This window comes from Xyrauchen texanus, chromosome 25, assembly GCF_025860055.1.
Source record: "Xyrauchen texanus isolate HMW12.3.18 chromosome 25, RBS_HiC_50CHRs, whole genome shotgun sequence".
NCBI lineage: Eukaryota > Metazoa > Chordata > Actinopteri > Cypriniformes > Catostomidae > Xyrauchen > Xyrauchen texanus.
The window spans coordinates 32,510,889-32,527,095 of NC_068300.1; the positions used below are offsets into that span (position 1 = coordinate 32,510,889).

The window sequence follows — 16,207 nt, forward strand, 5'->3', positions numbered from 1 at the left end:
AGTAATACATATACATGCACAATATAAAGCAAGCCATATTGATTATTATATTACAAATTCATTCACTTCCAGAAGAGCACGGAAATGTTCACCAGGAGTCAGTAGACATTTAGTACATTGCATACAGCATGCTTTTCAGCAAAGTATTGATCATGTTGATGATGAAGAGGCTTTAGAAAATCATGTATCAAATATGTTACTGCATTATAGGGTGAAATTACATGGATCATTTTTTTTTTAAGCATTCACAGTCATAAAAATAAAGGCATCAAATCCTAAATGTTCCAAAAAACAGGATTAATGCAAAATATATAATTTCTTACTTAGGGCCAAAATATCACCAGGCATGGCATTATATTAGATTCACCCAATAAGCAAAAGGGAACATTACATTTAGACTGAAGAATCATCTTATATCTGACAAACACACATTCTTATATGCCTTCTCACTTTTGAGAGAAATACTGAAACGTATCAGTGTTTTCCACATCGAATCAGAGAGCGAAGCATCGTGAAATGGGAAGGCAGGCTTAGAAATCAGTGCAGGGTGTGTAGCCTGAGAGCGATGTTGAAATCTATCGCATTATTAATGGATGGGAAATGGCCGCTCTGACAGTCCACAAACGGCCATAACATCATTAAGGATCACTTAGCTGGAGCCCTTTTCCCGCTTGTGCTGCTCACAGACCAGACACACAGGGAGGGCTACTGTGTAGAAATCTGGATGCTTGAATGCTGGGTGACTTTCATTCCACTGTATTTGTGTATTTGTTATTTTGGCAGTATGTATGCTTGGTCCAAGAAAGCTCAACAGACTTTTTGTCATCTCATGTTTTTGCTGTTGCTGTAGCTTGGCATCCAGCATCCATCTAAGACTAGTTTGGCATCTCTAACCAAAATTCATAATGTTTTCCTGCATTCCAACTTATCTCTCTCTCTCTCTCTCTCTCTCTCTCTCTCTCTCTCTCTCTCTCTCTCCAATAATGGGCTTTATTGGCATGATAAATAACTCTTCATTTGTATTGCCAAAGCATACAAAGAAAAACAGTGTACATTATGAACATACATTTAAGGAAAATAACAAGAGACAAAATCATATAAATATAACTCACACAAAACAATTATTACAAATAATAAAAAAAAAAAATACAAAAATTCAATAAAATGACAAATCATATTTTTATATAAATTAGATATAGATAATATTTATAATAAATACTAAAGCATTATTAATGACTACATTTAGCTATAAAATAACTGTTGAATAAGTCACAACTTCTATGGTGTAAAAAATGTAATAATACAAAAATGAAAAAACTAATAAGATTTATTATATTCATATAAATAATATTTCTCAAATAAATAAATAAAAATATAGATATTTTTATTTTGTGAAGAAAATGTGGTCTCCACCATGATGCTATGGTGTAAAAAATGTAATAATAAAATAAAATAATTTATACAAATAAGATTAGTTATATAAGTATAAATACAAAATATTTTGGTCTTTGCTCATGCAAAAGTCGATACCATGATGCTATGGTGTTTCATGTTGTTGGAAGTGTATTGCTATGTGGTTGCCAGGCTGTTCTGGGTGTTTGTTGCTTATTGGACCATGTCCAAAATCTCAATGATAATCTGGTCCCTCAATGTAAGTCTATGGGATTGTTTTGCGTGTTTTGTTGTCCACCAGCCAGAAAAGCTAGAAAAGTAATAGCACACCTCTCATATAATTTCAGGCAGCATTAATATCCGCATTACATTTTTACCCTTTTACCCATCATTATTATACTCATCTGCTACCATTATGACATCATCATTGTTTTTGAAAAGAATGGAACTTCATTCATTCCCCAACAAGGGCTCACTTGAGAGTCACATTCACATCCGCTTTTTCCTCCTTCATCCAATGCTCCAACTTATATATGCGCTGATGTTTATTCCTGCCCCTTTTCTTAGCAATCCTCTGGTGGCTGATGAAGCTTGGTTCACACCCACACCTGCTTCACTGCAACACCAAATATAGCACAACCCCCCCCCTCCCCCTCCCCCTCCACCCCCTGCTTCTCCTTTCCCCTTACATCACATAGATCATCTCCATCTCCTTGTGTAATCTCCATAGATTTACTGCATCACAGATATCATTTATCCATCAGACAATTTTATATTTTAACATGGAGATATGCCCAATGTTATCAAACAATACTACAACCTTGTCACGAGGCAGGGGGAAATAATGAGTAGATAAGGCGTAATATAGTAAGAAAAGCAGATGTCTTGTGCCGTGTGTAAAACCACATTGCCATGGGCGGGATGAAAAAGGTGGTTACTGTCAGCACGGGATATGATGAATCTGCCACTATAAATATTGAGAAAAACAGAGCAAAAATGGTTGACTCTGTACTTCCCTGATTTGTGCACTGGAAGAAAAGGAAATCTTAAGTATTATTTTTTGTCTTATATTCCAGTAAAAACATCTAAACATCCTTAAAGCAAGATATATTTACTTGAAATGAAATGAAAATAAAATAATATATAGAACATTTCTACATAATACAAATTGTTTTCAAGAGACTATATCTTGAATTAGTTGTGTTTCTTACCCCATTGAATTATTGTTTATTTTTAGTCAAATTTGTAGTAAAGTTATAGGAATATAATGTAATGATGATTTATGCTTAAAGCAAGAAAAAAGCTATTTGCCATCCAATAGGCAAAAATAATAAGAAGCATTAACATAATTAAAAAACATATATTTTAAGGATATTTAGATATTTTTACCAAAAATATATAGGAAAATTCACAAACATATATATATATATATATATTTATGTGCACGAGAGAGGAACATGTAAAAAGATGAGAGAGAGAAGGGAATCTTTTGTGGAAATTATATTGTTGAAGGAAGAAATGGAGGAGATAATGAGGGGACGTTCTGGGCTGGTAGAAGAGATGTCTTCTGGTTGGTGAGGCCACAGCGATACTTCCTCCTATATTTGAAACTCAGTCCTGATTCTGTCAGCTCTAAATAACACTGCCTCAAACAAAGCCAGCGGTACACATGGGAGAGGTATAGGGAAAGAGAGAGAGAGAGAGAGAGAGAGAGAGAGAGAGAGGGACCTTTGCGAACAAGAATCCTATTATGCTCCACAATGCAGCAAGAAGAAAGCAAGTGTCTTAATTGTGCACAAACCAAACAACTTTGGACTTTCCTTTGACTTCTATTGGTGTAATACAGAGTCAGTTTTCTTTATCCTCTACACTTAATATCTACACTTAATCCTCACACAAACCTTGCTTTTTTACACTTTCATTAAAACAGTATTTAGTATGTTTATTAAGCATTTTCCTCATGGTTAGCTGGTCCCCACGGTGTATGCAAAACCTGCCTTATAGAGTTTGTCTTTTATTAGTGGTGTTTTGTAGTAAGCATTACTGTTATTATTGGTCATATTTTGAGTGAGGGAATTGCCCTAGCAACCACACAGATATCAATGCACAAATAATAATAAAAAAAAAAATCAAAACTCCTTAGCAACCTTGCAGAGCACCCTAGCATCCGCATAGCAACACACCAACATATTAAGATGCGTTTCGGGTGATATGATCACATGTGGTCAGCCTTAAATACAGGTCTTGTGATCGGATCACAAAAAGCACATATGAATGTGGTCAAAAAGCATGCGTCCTCATTGCATTTGAGGTGTAAACAGTAATCCGTCCTGTAGGCGTCCCAGCAGCAATGAAGTGCCACCCCTCACCTGTCAATCAACTGCTGCGCTAAAGAGAGTTTAAAAGAGTTTAAACAGCGGCTTTAAAAGGAAATAACCATCTGATTTTTCAAATTAATAAGCAGATAATTACACAATCATGAGAGCTTCACAGATCTTTTTTAGTGTGTCTGATATCAACACAGATTATAAGCACGAACACCTGAAGCTCCTTGAATACAGATGACATGTTGCATTTGTGCTGAGATTAAATTTCAACTGCATCTGGGCAGAAATTTATTTTCTAGCACAAAGAGTTTTCAAAAAACTGTATGTCCACCGATGTGGACAGCGGGTCTAAGTTGTGAAATTTTAAATAATACCAAGCTATAAAAGTCAGATTTATTTTCATCAAATTGTATATTATGTTTCCAGGATTGTTGGTTATTCAAGTTTTTGAGATGTTACAGATGATTTTCTGTAAAGCTATATATTTAATTGTGATTCAAAGTAATGGTCAGCATCATCCAATCAATGGCAATCATGTTAAAATAAAATGTAGCATTATAAATTCTGAATCTATGTACTGATAATTATTGTCCCATGCCAAACATGTTGAATGGTTCAAACATCATCTACATTTACATTTATGCATTTGGCAGTTGCTTTTATCCAAAGCGACTTACAGAAGTCTTACCTTATTAAAGGGGCAATCCCCCTGGAGCAACCTGGAGTTAAGTGCCTTGCTCAAGGACACAATGGTGGTGGCTGTGGGGCTCGAACCAGCGTCCTTCAGATTACCAGATTACCAGTTATGTGTTTAGACCACTACACCACCACCTACTCCATCATCTGCAGCCTGAAACTCCTTTGCAACCACCCAGAGCACCCTAGCAACCATATAGCAACACTCTAAAAAACACTCAGAACTCCTTTACTGCCGCATAGCAACGCACTAGAAACATTTAGAACTCCTTTGCAACAGTATAGAAAGGCCCTAGCAACCACATAGCAATGCACTAAAAACACTCAGTACTCCTTGCAACTGCATATTAATGCCTTAGCAACCACCCACAACACCCTAGCAACCACATATCGACACAATAAAAACCATACTTTATGGCCCCAGTTTTTGTATCCTCACAGACTTGTGTAAATCTGTGCATGTCATCTGCGAATGTGTTTTTGGAGTTGACTGTACTAGAGTGTCACAAAACAGTCGTAGCGTTGAAGCCATATGGGCTCAAGGTGAATAGTGTATATTTTGAAAGTTAAGAACAGCAATGCTCAAGACATAACGGCATGCGAAAAAGCGGAGCGTACTGTACCTTAGCCTTTAGAACAGAATAGCAATGCCCTGGCAGCCACCCACAACCTAGAATCATGGTGGCAGCTTTTGCGTGAGCACATATAATTTCTCACGAAAATATTATTTATACACATTTTAGATTAAGTGTAGTTGTAGTTTAATTTATTAACACTGTACATGTATGCCTCCCTACATATTTCCTTCCTGTGTTTTCTGTGAGCTAGCTAATATGTCTACATCAAATCAATATCCTTGACAAAACAGACAACAGCACAATAGTTCACGTAACGCTCAATTAAATTGTTGTTTTGAAGGAGATTAATTACTAATGTTCGATGAACGCTACTCGGAGACAGCTGCGATGACGCACAGCTCACTATGAAAGAGCTGAATCGGCAAAAACATGCCGTCTGTTCAGAGCCGGAGAGAATTAAATATGCTAATGTCTGCACTTTTTTGCCGCTTGCTTTCTTCTCTCGGCTGTTGGTATAATGAATAAGAGTGTGTATGTGTGTGCTTTACCTCATGCCCTGTCAATGTGGTAGTGTTCAAACATGAAAGCTACAGTGCTGGAACACTGTGTTATATTGGCACTGACTTTCACAGGCATGATTTATGGAGCACTGCATTGATGGAGACTTCCATGTATGGGCCTTGTTTACATCTGGTATTAACATCTGTCTTGGGTATCTGATCACAAGTTGTCAGACAGGAAAGATTAAAAGACTGTTTACACTAGAAGTGGGTATCTTTAGGTACCTCACCATTTCGATTATTGGGTCACAATCCAATTCCAAAAATAGTGTAAACGATTTAACGAGTTAACACATGCAATTATTTAAAAAAGTTTAACGCGCTAATTTTTCTAAATTGCGATTAACGCAGTTTAGGTAAAACAGCATAAACCATGCATAAACACTTGTTGGGAGGGTGGAACCATTGTAATGTGTCCGTTACAGTCATTACACTGATGCACACTTCACAACACACAACAGCGCTTCCCTGTGAGTGATCAAATGACAGAGAAAGGACCTCTTAATACTATTTGATGTACAAAACAAGCACAGCTGGGATTTGTGATAGAAATCAAGTATTTTCAGCCTATGTAAGGAGCATTTTAATTACCATTTTAATAAGCATGCCAAGTCTTAACTATCACCAAAACAAAGAATGAGACGTTTTTGTTTGCAAATGCTTTTCATGTGGAGTTCAAAGCGCAGCTTGACGCTCTGATGCGAATCACGAACGCAACTTCACGATTGCTGTAACAAAGCGGATAGCCACAGACTACTGTCGGGTTAATATTGTGGAGGATGACAGTTTAAAATATTTAATGCCCATTGCAATGAATTTGCAACCTATGTGGAGACTATTTCTTTCAATAAGTCAAACTCCCACTTAGACTTTGGGAAACGTTTAATGTTACTTGAATAGGTGCTATTTTAGTGCATTTCTATCTTTATACTGTGGAAGACTTTGTTTGGAAAATATGAATAAAGCATTATATTATTACATATTAGTGTTATCAAAAATATCGATATTTCGATAAATATCGATACTGAAATATCTGAACGGTACCAATACTAATTTCCCTAAGTATCGATACTAGCCGAGCTGTCACTTTCACTTCTCTCCAAAGGCGTTGACAAACACCACACACACTCGCACTCCTCTCATTCAGCTCTGGTTAAATAGCAAAAGTGAAGTGAATGTAAAGATGGCGAGTGCATGCGGCGCTCCAGCGACCAGTTTTGTTTGATAAAGAACACAGCAGGAGTGCTATCTGGAAATATTTTTGATATGAAGCCAGACATCCCAAGACTCCCGGAAGTTCCGGAGTCTCCCGTATATTGATAGCTTCTCCCTGATGCCCGCAATTTAGTTCAAATCTCCGGAATCTATAGCGCACATCGCGAGACAGAACATACTGCACGCATAACATAGATAGCGCGCACACAACATACATAAGCGTGCAGCGGCAGAGAGGGAGAGAGCGAGACCTTATGAACGCTAGTCAACCCCCCTTGACGTTTAAGTATCTTTTGTTGACATTGAGATTGGATTTGATTTGACTTGGAAATACAAAAGATTGCACTTTTTATTTACTTGCACTTTATTGGTTTTTGAATGTATGGCAATCTGAGAGGCTTTTGAACAAGTGCAATACCTCAGGACATTTTGTTCATGTAAAATATACCTCATTGTCATGTTCTAGACAGTTCTACCCTCTTAATATTGTGGCAGTTTTTTTCTCTGTGGTATCGAAAATGGTATCGAATATCGATATTTTTCAAGGTATCGTATCGAAGTTAGAAATTCTAGTATCGTGACAACACTATTACATATTGTTTTGTTTTCTTTCCTAAGATGGAAATAAATGCAATTTGACGAGAAAAGTATTATATATGGTGTGAAATTACAGCATTTTCAAAATCTGCAATTAATCGCGATTAACAAAAAAAAGAATTATGCGCTTAATCGCGATTAAAAAATGTAATCGACTGACAGCACTAATAATATTTAATATAGCTTATTACAAATTGTAATCAATAGTTTTATATTTGTCCATAGTTTTTAATTAATTTGCAGTGCTTCGTGGTATTGTAGTTCATGGCCTCGTTAAGTCTTTTTGCTCGATTTTCAAATACTTTTTTGCTTGAATGTTGTTATTTACCTCGGAGCTTGTTGGCTTGATTTCATGTCTTAGAACGTTGTTATGAAGATTTTATGAAATACCGTGGGCAGGTACTGTTCCACTCTAAGTAAACATAGATAGACAGCGTCATTAAACATTCCACCGCGTCTTGCTGTTTTTTCAGTGTCTCTTGCCATGAGTGCCACATTAAGACAGGTTGACAGAACACAAACTTTTAAAAGTTGTATCAACTGTCTCAAGACACCTGCATTTTGTTCCATTCATTGCGTCTAGCTTTTTTCAGAACAAACAATAACGTGTTTTGTCTGAATGGCCCCTAAGATGATTCCATTTCCTATGGTGATAGGATTGAGATGGGAAAAGAAAAAGCTGACTCGGAGTCTGAGTTTAGTGATGGACACCATGAGCAGCATAATTTGAAATCAAAAAAGGAAGTTGTTAATGTGTTAAAAAACCCTCAGAATTAGGGCTGCACGATATTGGAAAAAACTGACATTGCGATATTTTGTTTTTCTGCGATATATATTGCGATATGAAAAAATGCAGGATGACTTTGCCAGATGACTTAAATAGCTCTATTTGAGAAGAATTAATTATTCTAGAATGATTGGGGTCATTTTGTAGGGAACTGAATCTTCATGGAAAATTTTAATTAAAAAAAGAAACTGAAAATTACTTTTTACTTTTTGACTTATTTTGGGTAGTTTATTTTACTATAATAATTAATACACTGTTTAATTCACCATGGTTCCATTGTATTCATGTAATACTCCTCTATCAATTCACACTAGTGAAGTCAATGATCTAACATGTTATGATATTAATAATGCATGTTGCTTACCCTAAAATAAAGGGGCTCATTTGTGAATGAAGTGTGGTGTCTAGAAGGGATCCAGGAGATTATAGGAGGCTTTATCTCTGTACTCCAACCAGGTTAAAACAGAGCATTACTGTCATGTTCACTGTTGTCTTTTGTTTTTGTGCTGTTATTTTGAAGTTTAGTTTAGTTCCTGTTTCCTGTTTTGGTTTTTGTAGTCCTTTGTAGGTTATTTTATTCTGTCATGTTCACTGTTTGTCTTTTGTTTTGTGCTGTTATTTTGAAGTTTAGTTTAGTTCCTGTTTCCTGTTTGGTTGTTGTAGTCCTCTGTAGTTTCTTTTTATTATTGGTGTTCCCCTGATTGGTTCTCCTTCCCTGATTGTTTCCTCCAGGTGTCCCTCATTCCCTTGTTTGTTCCTTCCTGTATTTAAACCTGGTTCTTTGTTCAGTCATTGTCGATCGTTGTTGAATGTTGATGTTTCGTTGCATGTTCTTCATATTCTCGGTGTTCATTCGAGGTTTCCCTGTCTTTTATGGATGTTTCCCCAACCTGTTTAGCCCCTTTATGTTTTCCCTCATTTAGTTTATTTTTTCCCATTGTGGACTTTTCATTTGTTCCTGAGTTCGTTTTATGTTTGTATGCTTGCCCAATAAAGCTGCATTTGGATCCGCACCTCCCGTCTGCCTTCTCCTGACTTCACAGTCGTGACAATTACACTAAGGAAGTTTCATTATCACAATAGGGCATTAATGTGAATGACAAAATAAGTCATTTAACATTTATATTACAAATTAGATTACAAACCTCTTTTTTTATACACCAACCCTGAGTGGTTTAGAAAAATACAACATAAAATAAAATGTTTATAAAGGAAATAACTTAAAAAATAGTTATATGATTGTATTACATACCGCTTGTCAAGCGACCGGATCATGTTTTTAAAACCCTCTTTGGTAAACGTGTTAATTGGTACCATGTCTTTCACAAGGTGAAATGTTACTGAATCTGTTTTTTTTTTTCTGCCGTTTGGAAACTTTCTCGTATGGTGTAACACTGGCAAAGGCATTTGAAATAGTTTTTTGCTTTGGATGGCATTTAGATCTGGCTTTGCACTCGACATACAAAGATTTGTGGTGCTGACTTAAATGATCAAACAAATTGGTCGTGTTTCCTCGTGTTGTGGCAACAATTGCAAGACAATCTCGACAAAGTACCTGTTTTTGGTCAACATCATCCTGTCTGTGGACAACATTTTTCCATATAACTGACAATGCATTTACATTTATGCATTTGGCAGACGCTTTTATCCAAAGCGACTTACAGTGCACTTATTACAGGGACAATCCCCCCGGAGCAACCTGGAGTTAAGTGCCTTGCTCAAGGGCACAATGGTGGTGGCCGTGGGGTTCGAACCAACAACCGTCTGATTAACAGCCCTGATTAACAGCCCTGTGCTTTAGCCACTACGCCACCACCACTCACATTGGTTGCATTTCATTTTGCAACCAAATCCTCAATTTCTTTTTGCCTGTTCCTCGCTGATCATTTCATCAAGCGCAAGCAGAGCCTGCATGTCAACAATGTGCAGCAATGAACGTATAATTTTTTTTTATAATAAACTGTGTATCTATGAACCCATAAATCGGAGTAAATTACGTAATATCAGACAGATATAATGCTACTTTTCCTATTGGGAAAAAATATTGTAGACTTGACTATATGTTTATCTTACTACATCACACGTTCTGCGATGTGACTATTGCGGATGAGCACATCACGATGTCGATGCTGAAACGATATATCGTGCAACCCTACTCAGAACTCATTGCAACCATTCAGAACATCTGATGAACTGCATAGCAATGCACAAAAATACACTCAGAACTCCTTTGGAACTGCACAGCAATACCTTAGCAACCACACAAAGCACCCTAGCAACTGCATAGCAATTGAACTCCCTGCAACCACAACGCAATGGCCTAGCAACCACTCAGAGCATCCTTGCAACCACACAGCACAAAAAGTGGACGGTCACTGCTGCAATCTTTTTTCTACGTAAACACGTGCTAGACGACGTCTATGACCATTGCGCCACATATCGATGTTTTTGGGAGAAGGGTCTGACTGCATCCTGCAAGATTACTACCAAGGCACACCCACAACAAAATACGTCCACTTCAAATGGATGTCACATTCATACACTATGTCTGTTTATTTGGAGTCCTGCAGAAACCCTACACCTAGCCTACTCCTAAACCTAACCCTTACCACAAAGTATAACAAATTTAAGTTTGTAAAATGATTAAATATAAAGCAACTTTAAAGTTCTATTGAATACAATCATACCGCTGTATCATTAGGTGGCGACAATCAGGAGAAACATGATGAAAATAAAGAGGAGAAGAAGCTAGCGGTATGCTAAGCTAATAGGCTAACCGGTTCGATTTTGAGCTTATTTAAAGCACAAAATTAAAAGAACATAGCAGAGAAATTTTTTATTTCACCATTTATATCTTTGGTTTAATAATATGATATGTGACATACAAGTTAAAAGTTATTCTTTGTCATATTTATATAGATGAGAGTCATAGTTGTAATCCACAAAGGGGGTGTTACTTGAAGTGGGCATGTCGTGTAAATGCTGAGATGCACTTGGTTTTTTCAGCACCTCATGCCATGAGTGCCATGTTAAGAAAAAAAGAACTTCAGCCTGATGATGGAATTGTGGTGGGAAGAAAAAATGCTGACCCTGAGTCTGTTATATGGACACAGCATTTGATATCAAACACGTAAGTTGTTAATGGTGATGATGCCAATGCAGGGTTTTTAAGCTGCCATATACTACAGTAGTTCACACTGACATACAGTTGTGTTTTTCCCCTGAAAGCATTCTGTTACTGCAGCCCGGCTAGTCCTGAGGTGCTTGTTCCCCCCCCCCCCCCTCCACTTTTTCCCCTTGTAACAGCTTGTACCGCCTGCCTGCATTTTCATTTGTCTCTAGTGTTCCATACTCTCTCTCTCTCTCTCTCTCTCTCTGTGTGTCTCTCTCTCTGTCTCTCTCTTCCAACCTCCCTGCAGTGTGAGATTCTGAGGACAGAATTGCTCTGTTTTACTCTGATCCCTGTGTGGTTTAGCGGTGGCATTGAGCCCCGGCTGATGGTTTTTGCTCATCCGAATGGATCAGAAAAGGGCCACCAACCACAGGACGATGCTTTGAGAGAAGACCGGGGACTCATTCTGTCTCTTAAGCTCAGATAGAATGGGATTGTGTTAAACAAACTCCACTAACCATTGTCCTGAGGAAGGTAGGAGGATTTTATGTTGTGATTTTTGCAAAGAGATGCAGTGCTGATGCTTTGATGATAAGTTTATTTTTCTTACCCTTTTGGCAAATAGTTTTTTCTTGTTTTAAGCATACATCTAACAAAATGTAGGGTATTGGTCTGAATGCAGTATTGTTAGAGGTTCATTTTACATTGTTATCAACATTGTTATAGATAGACGTTAGTATAGCTTTGATTTGCAAAAGCACATGCTGGTTTTATTGGGGTTTTTGCTTGTTTTTGTTTCATTATTCATTGGGGAATCATTGTTCTGTGCTTTATATGCTGCCTCAGGCTCACCGCTTCAGTGCTCTAGTAATCTGTCACTTTCTGGAGAGGCTGTACAGATAAATATCTTATAGTATGAGGATCACTAGGTCACAGCGGACAGTTTTATGTATTGATTTTATCGAATTTCCAACACAGAACTTGTGTACAGGTTCTGTTTTATCTTTAAGTCATCTGAATTGTTTGAAGTTAGCTGTGGCTATTTGATGTGGCCATTAGGATTGTACAATCCATTGGAAAAAACATCTGATGACTCATTGACCATCAACATTTCAGCTCTTTTGTTGCTTCTCTGGTTGGTTTTACAGGAAGTATAACATGGAGTTTTAAATGGTATTTGTGACATCCCAGAATAAGAAAATAAAATAGCCTCACACACAAAAATACTAACAATGTACAGACATCTGTTTTCCAGACCAGCACATTCAGTTGAAGTGCAGTGACACTAACAAAAACGTATCAGAAAGTGTCATGGTACTACCTTGTTTTTTTTTTTGGACATGTAGAACCATGGTATTCTTTGAGGTACCTTGGAGTACCATGCAAATACCATGATGCACGAATATGCTAATCAGTCATTACTATGGTATAAATCAAAGTACCATGCCATTACCATCTGATACCAACACTGTACCACGGTACTGTACTTTTTGTAAGGGAAAGATCCATTTGTCCATTTTCATATAAACATTATTTGTCATAGATTATGACATTCACACAGTTTTAAAATGTACATTTCACATGTACATGTCTAGTATACTTTATACATTATCATTCTTTTACAAAGGTTTATTTTATTATTATTGTGGACATATGCTGTGCATTGTCGTAAAGTAATGAAATACTCCTCTAACCTGAGGATATCCACAATTTGATTTTTTATGTGCAAAAAATGTAACACATAATGTAGATAGCAGGGATTTTAAGACATAAGCTTTAAAGTAGATTTAAAGTAGAACTAACTTACTATATACGTATGACTTTTATGTAGTTCAAAGTCACCTCACACGTTTAAGTGTTTTAGGAAAGATGGCCCTTTCCATTATGTAAATTAGCCTATATTGTAAATTGGTCTGTTTACATTTCTGTGTCTTGTGTCATTACATAATTGAAGTCTATTGGCTATTATGTTTTTTTTTTTTTTTAAAGGTGCACTCAGTCATTTTTTCCTCATTAAAAAAGTTTAACTCCTAAAGACATGAATTGTAATTTTGCAATATATGTAAGAAATCATGACCACATATATTAAAATGAATTCAGTAACATCAGTTATATCAGTAACCTTATAAAAGCTGTTTTATTGTACATGGAGAGGGTCCACACATGGGGGCTGCCATGTTAGAATCACATGATCAGCTGAATACTACTCACTTAATCTCAGTAACCGACCTGTTATTTGACACTTCACTCATTCAGTGTCATGACTGACTGTGAATATAAATTTCTACAATGATATCTGAAACTAAAAACTATTGATTTTAAATGATGCTGCTAAACGTTCTTGGCTTCCCATGTTCTCTGTTCTGCAGGGTTCAGCCGATTCGTACACGAGCAGACCTTCGGATTCCGAGCTGTCAGCGGAGGAGGACCGCGAGGCGTATCGGCGTGAAGCCGAACGCCAGGCCCAACTGCAGCTTGAGAGAGCCAAGGTTTGTCAAGCTCTTCTCAAATGAGCATTAGACTTTTTTTTGCACCAAGGGCAATACTAAAGTGTCCATCTACACACACACACACACAGAGTGCATGTAACTTTAGAAAGGTGTTAGGATAGTTATAGGATAAGTGTTTATGTTGTAGTATTACTTGCTTTGGATGAACGTGTTGCTGAATTAAAAAATGCAGATGTAAATGTTAAGGTATTAAAGGGTGTCCACAGAGAAGATAGATAGTTGTGTTATAGTTTATATACTGCATATGTGGTAAATATAATCTAATATTATGTACTGTAGAAATTATTTAATAAACACAAATTTAGCACAAATGGCAGCTTTAGAGTTAATGTGATTTGCTGAAACACACACACACACACACACACAAACACACACACACACTGTGTGATTGTTAAAATGTGCTTTCTTTTCTGGCAGTCCAAACCTGTAGCATTCGCAGTGAAGACAAATGTAAATTATTGTGGGGCTCTCGATGAGGACTGTCCTGTTCAGGGTGCTGCCATAAACTTTGAAGCCAAAGACTTTCTGCACATAAAAGAGGTAAGCTACACAAGCTTTGCAGAACTTCTCATAGGAATGAATGAGAGATTGCAGTGAACAGCATGTTTTTTGGCTATATATTCTCATAAATTGAATTGATAATAGAATCAAGTAAATTAATTAAGTTATTAGCTTTAATTAATATTGGAGTAAATGTATGTAGGTGTCCTTGGTGATGTTATACATATTCATTTGGAAATGAGGGCTGACATAGTTTAATCCATAGCATGCTCTTCTCGAGATTATTTAAAAGAAATTTCACTGGTATTGGTATTGCCCATTGAATATTGGTATTGTGACAACCCTTAGCCCAAGTATGAATAAGTTTGTATTTGTTCTTGTGGGTGTTGCAGAAGTACAATAATGACTGGTGGATTGGAAGGCTGGTGAAAGAGGGGGCAGACATCAGCTTCATTCCTAGCCCCCTACGACTGGAGGCCATGAGACTCAAACAGGAGCAAAAACAACAGAGGTCTCTCTCTGACACATGCTCATAACATCTTACGCACAAAACTTCCCTCTGCCTGAATCATAGGTTTAACATGTGGCTGTTTATATTGCTGTGGCTAGTCTAAACCCATAAACCAATCACAGACCATCCAATACACACCAAACTAAAATGGCAAGAGCTTTAGAAAATAGTAAGTTCCAATTTGATTGATTACATGCTGCAGGATGTCTGTGAGTCAGGGTGCACAGGCTTTTTTAGTCCATAGTGTAGTGTACAAGTTACCAGACAGCTACATTGAGCACCTCTGAACAAAAACAAGTCCATGAAAGTTTGGTAGAGTCATGGCAATCAAATGTTTCATTAATAGTAGCATGCTAACAAGGTATTTCTTCAAGCACATCTGATTTGTTTTCAGAGTTGTATTTGTGAAATGGAAAGACCTTAAAGCAAAAAGTAATGGTTCTGTGTGAAAAGTTGACAAATTCAATTCTGTCTTTATTTGCTTATCACTGTGTTGATCCAAACCCATCTGACATTTTTTTGTTTGTGGCACTCAAAAGGTGAATTTTAAAAGGTCTTCACAGGTTTTATTACCCATAATGACAGTGAATAATGACTCAGGTTTGTCAAGATTGAAAAAAAAAAAAAACATTAAATCACAGTAAAAGTAATCGAACATAAAACCTCATTGGTTCTTATCGCATCTCCTGACCAAACGTCATGACATCATGTCGTAAATTTGGTCACGAGATGCGATGAGAACCAATGAGGTTTTATGTTATTGACGTAGCAGCCATATTTGATTTCAGTGCTTTTTTAATTTGAGATTTGATTTGAGACTGAATAACAACTTCATCACACAAAGGGATTGTATGGATTCAGAAGACTAAAGGGATAATTCACCAAAAAATGAAATTTCTCTCATCATTTACTTACCCTCATGCCATCCCAGATGTGTATGACTTTCTTTCTTCTGCTGAACACAAACAAATATATTTCATCACTATTATCACTATTTAAGTATTTGTTTTTACTATTAATTCTCCTCCTGCCCAGTAGGTGATGATGTGCATGAAGAATTTGAATCGCCAAAAGAAGTAGAAGTGGAGATTTATATAAAAAAAAGGACATAAATATTGATCTTTTTCTCACCCAAACCTATCATATCACTTCTGAATATATAGATTTAAACCACTGAAGTCTTATGGATTGTTTTATGCTGCCTTTATGTGCTTTTTGGAGCTTCAACGTTCTGGCCAACATTCATTCGCATTGTATGGACCTACAGAGCTGAGATATTCTTCTAAAAGTCTTCGTTTGTGTTCAGCGGAAGAAAGAGTTAACATCTGGAATTGCATGAGGGTGAGGTAATGATGAGAGAATTTTTGGGTGAACTGTCTATCCCTTTAATTCTCAATGACTACTTTTAATGTAGTTTCTTG

General features: G+C 36.8%; 1 protein-coding gene across 1 annotated transcript in view; it reads left to right on the forward strand.

Annotated features, from left to right (window-relative positions):
- Window positions 1-16,207, forward strand: part of LOC127618830 (voltage-dependent L-type calcium channel subunit beta-3-like) — a 44,528-nt gene that overhangs the window by 10,345 nt on the left and 17,976 nt on the right. The window contains exons 3-5 of the mRNA XM_052091472.1: window positions 13,634-13,753; window positions 14,192-14,314; window positions 14,668-14,786. Of these exons, the coding sequence (XP_051947432.1) occupies window positions 13,634-13,753; window positions 14,192-14,314; window positions 14,668-14,786 (362 nt within the window). The remainder of the gene's footprint in view (window positions 1-13,633; window positions 13,754-14,191; window positions 14,315-14,667; window positions 14,787-16,207) is intronic.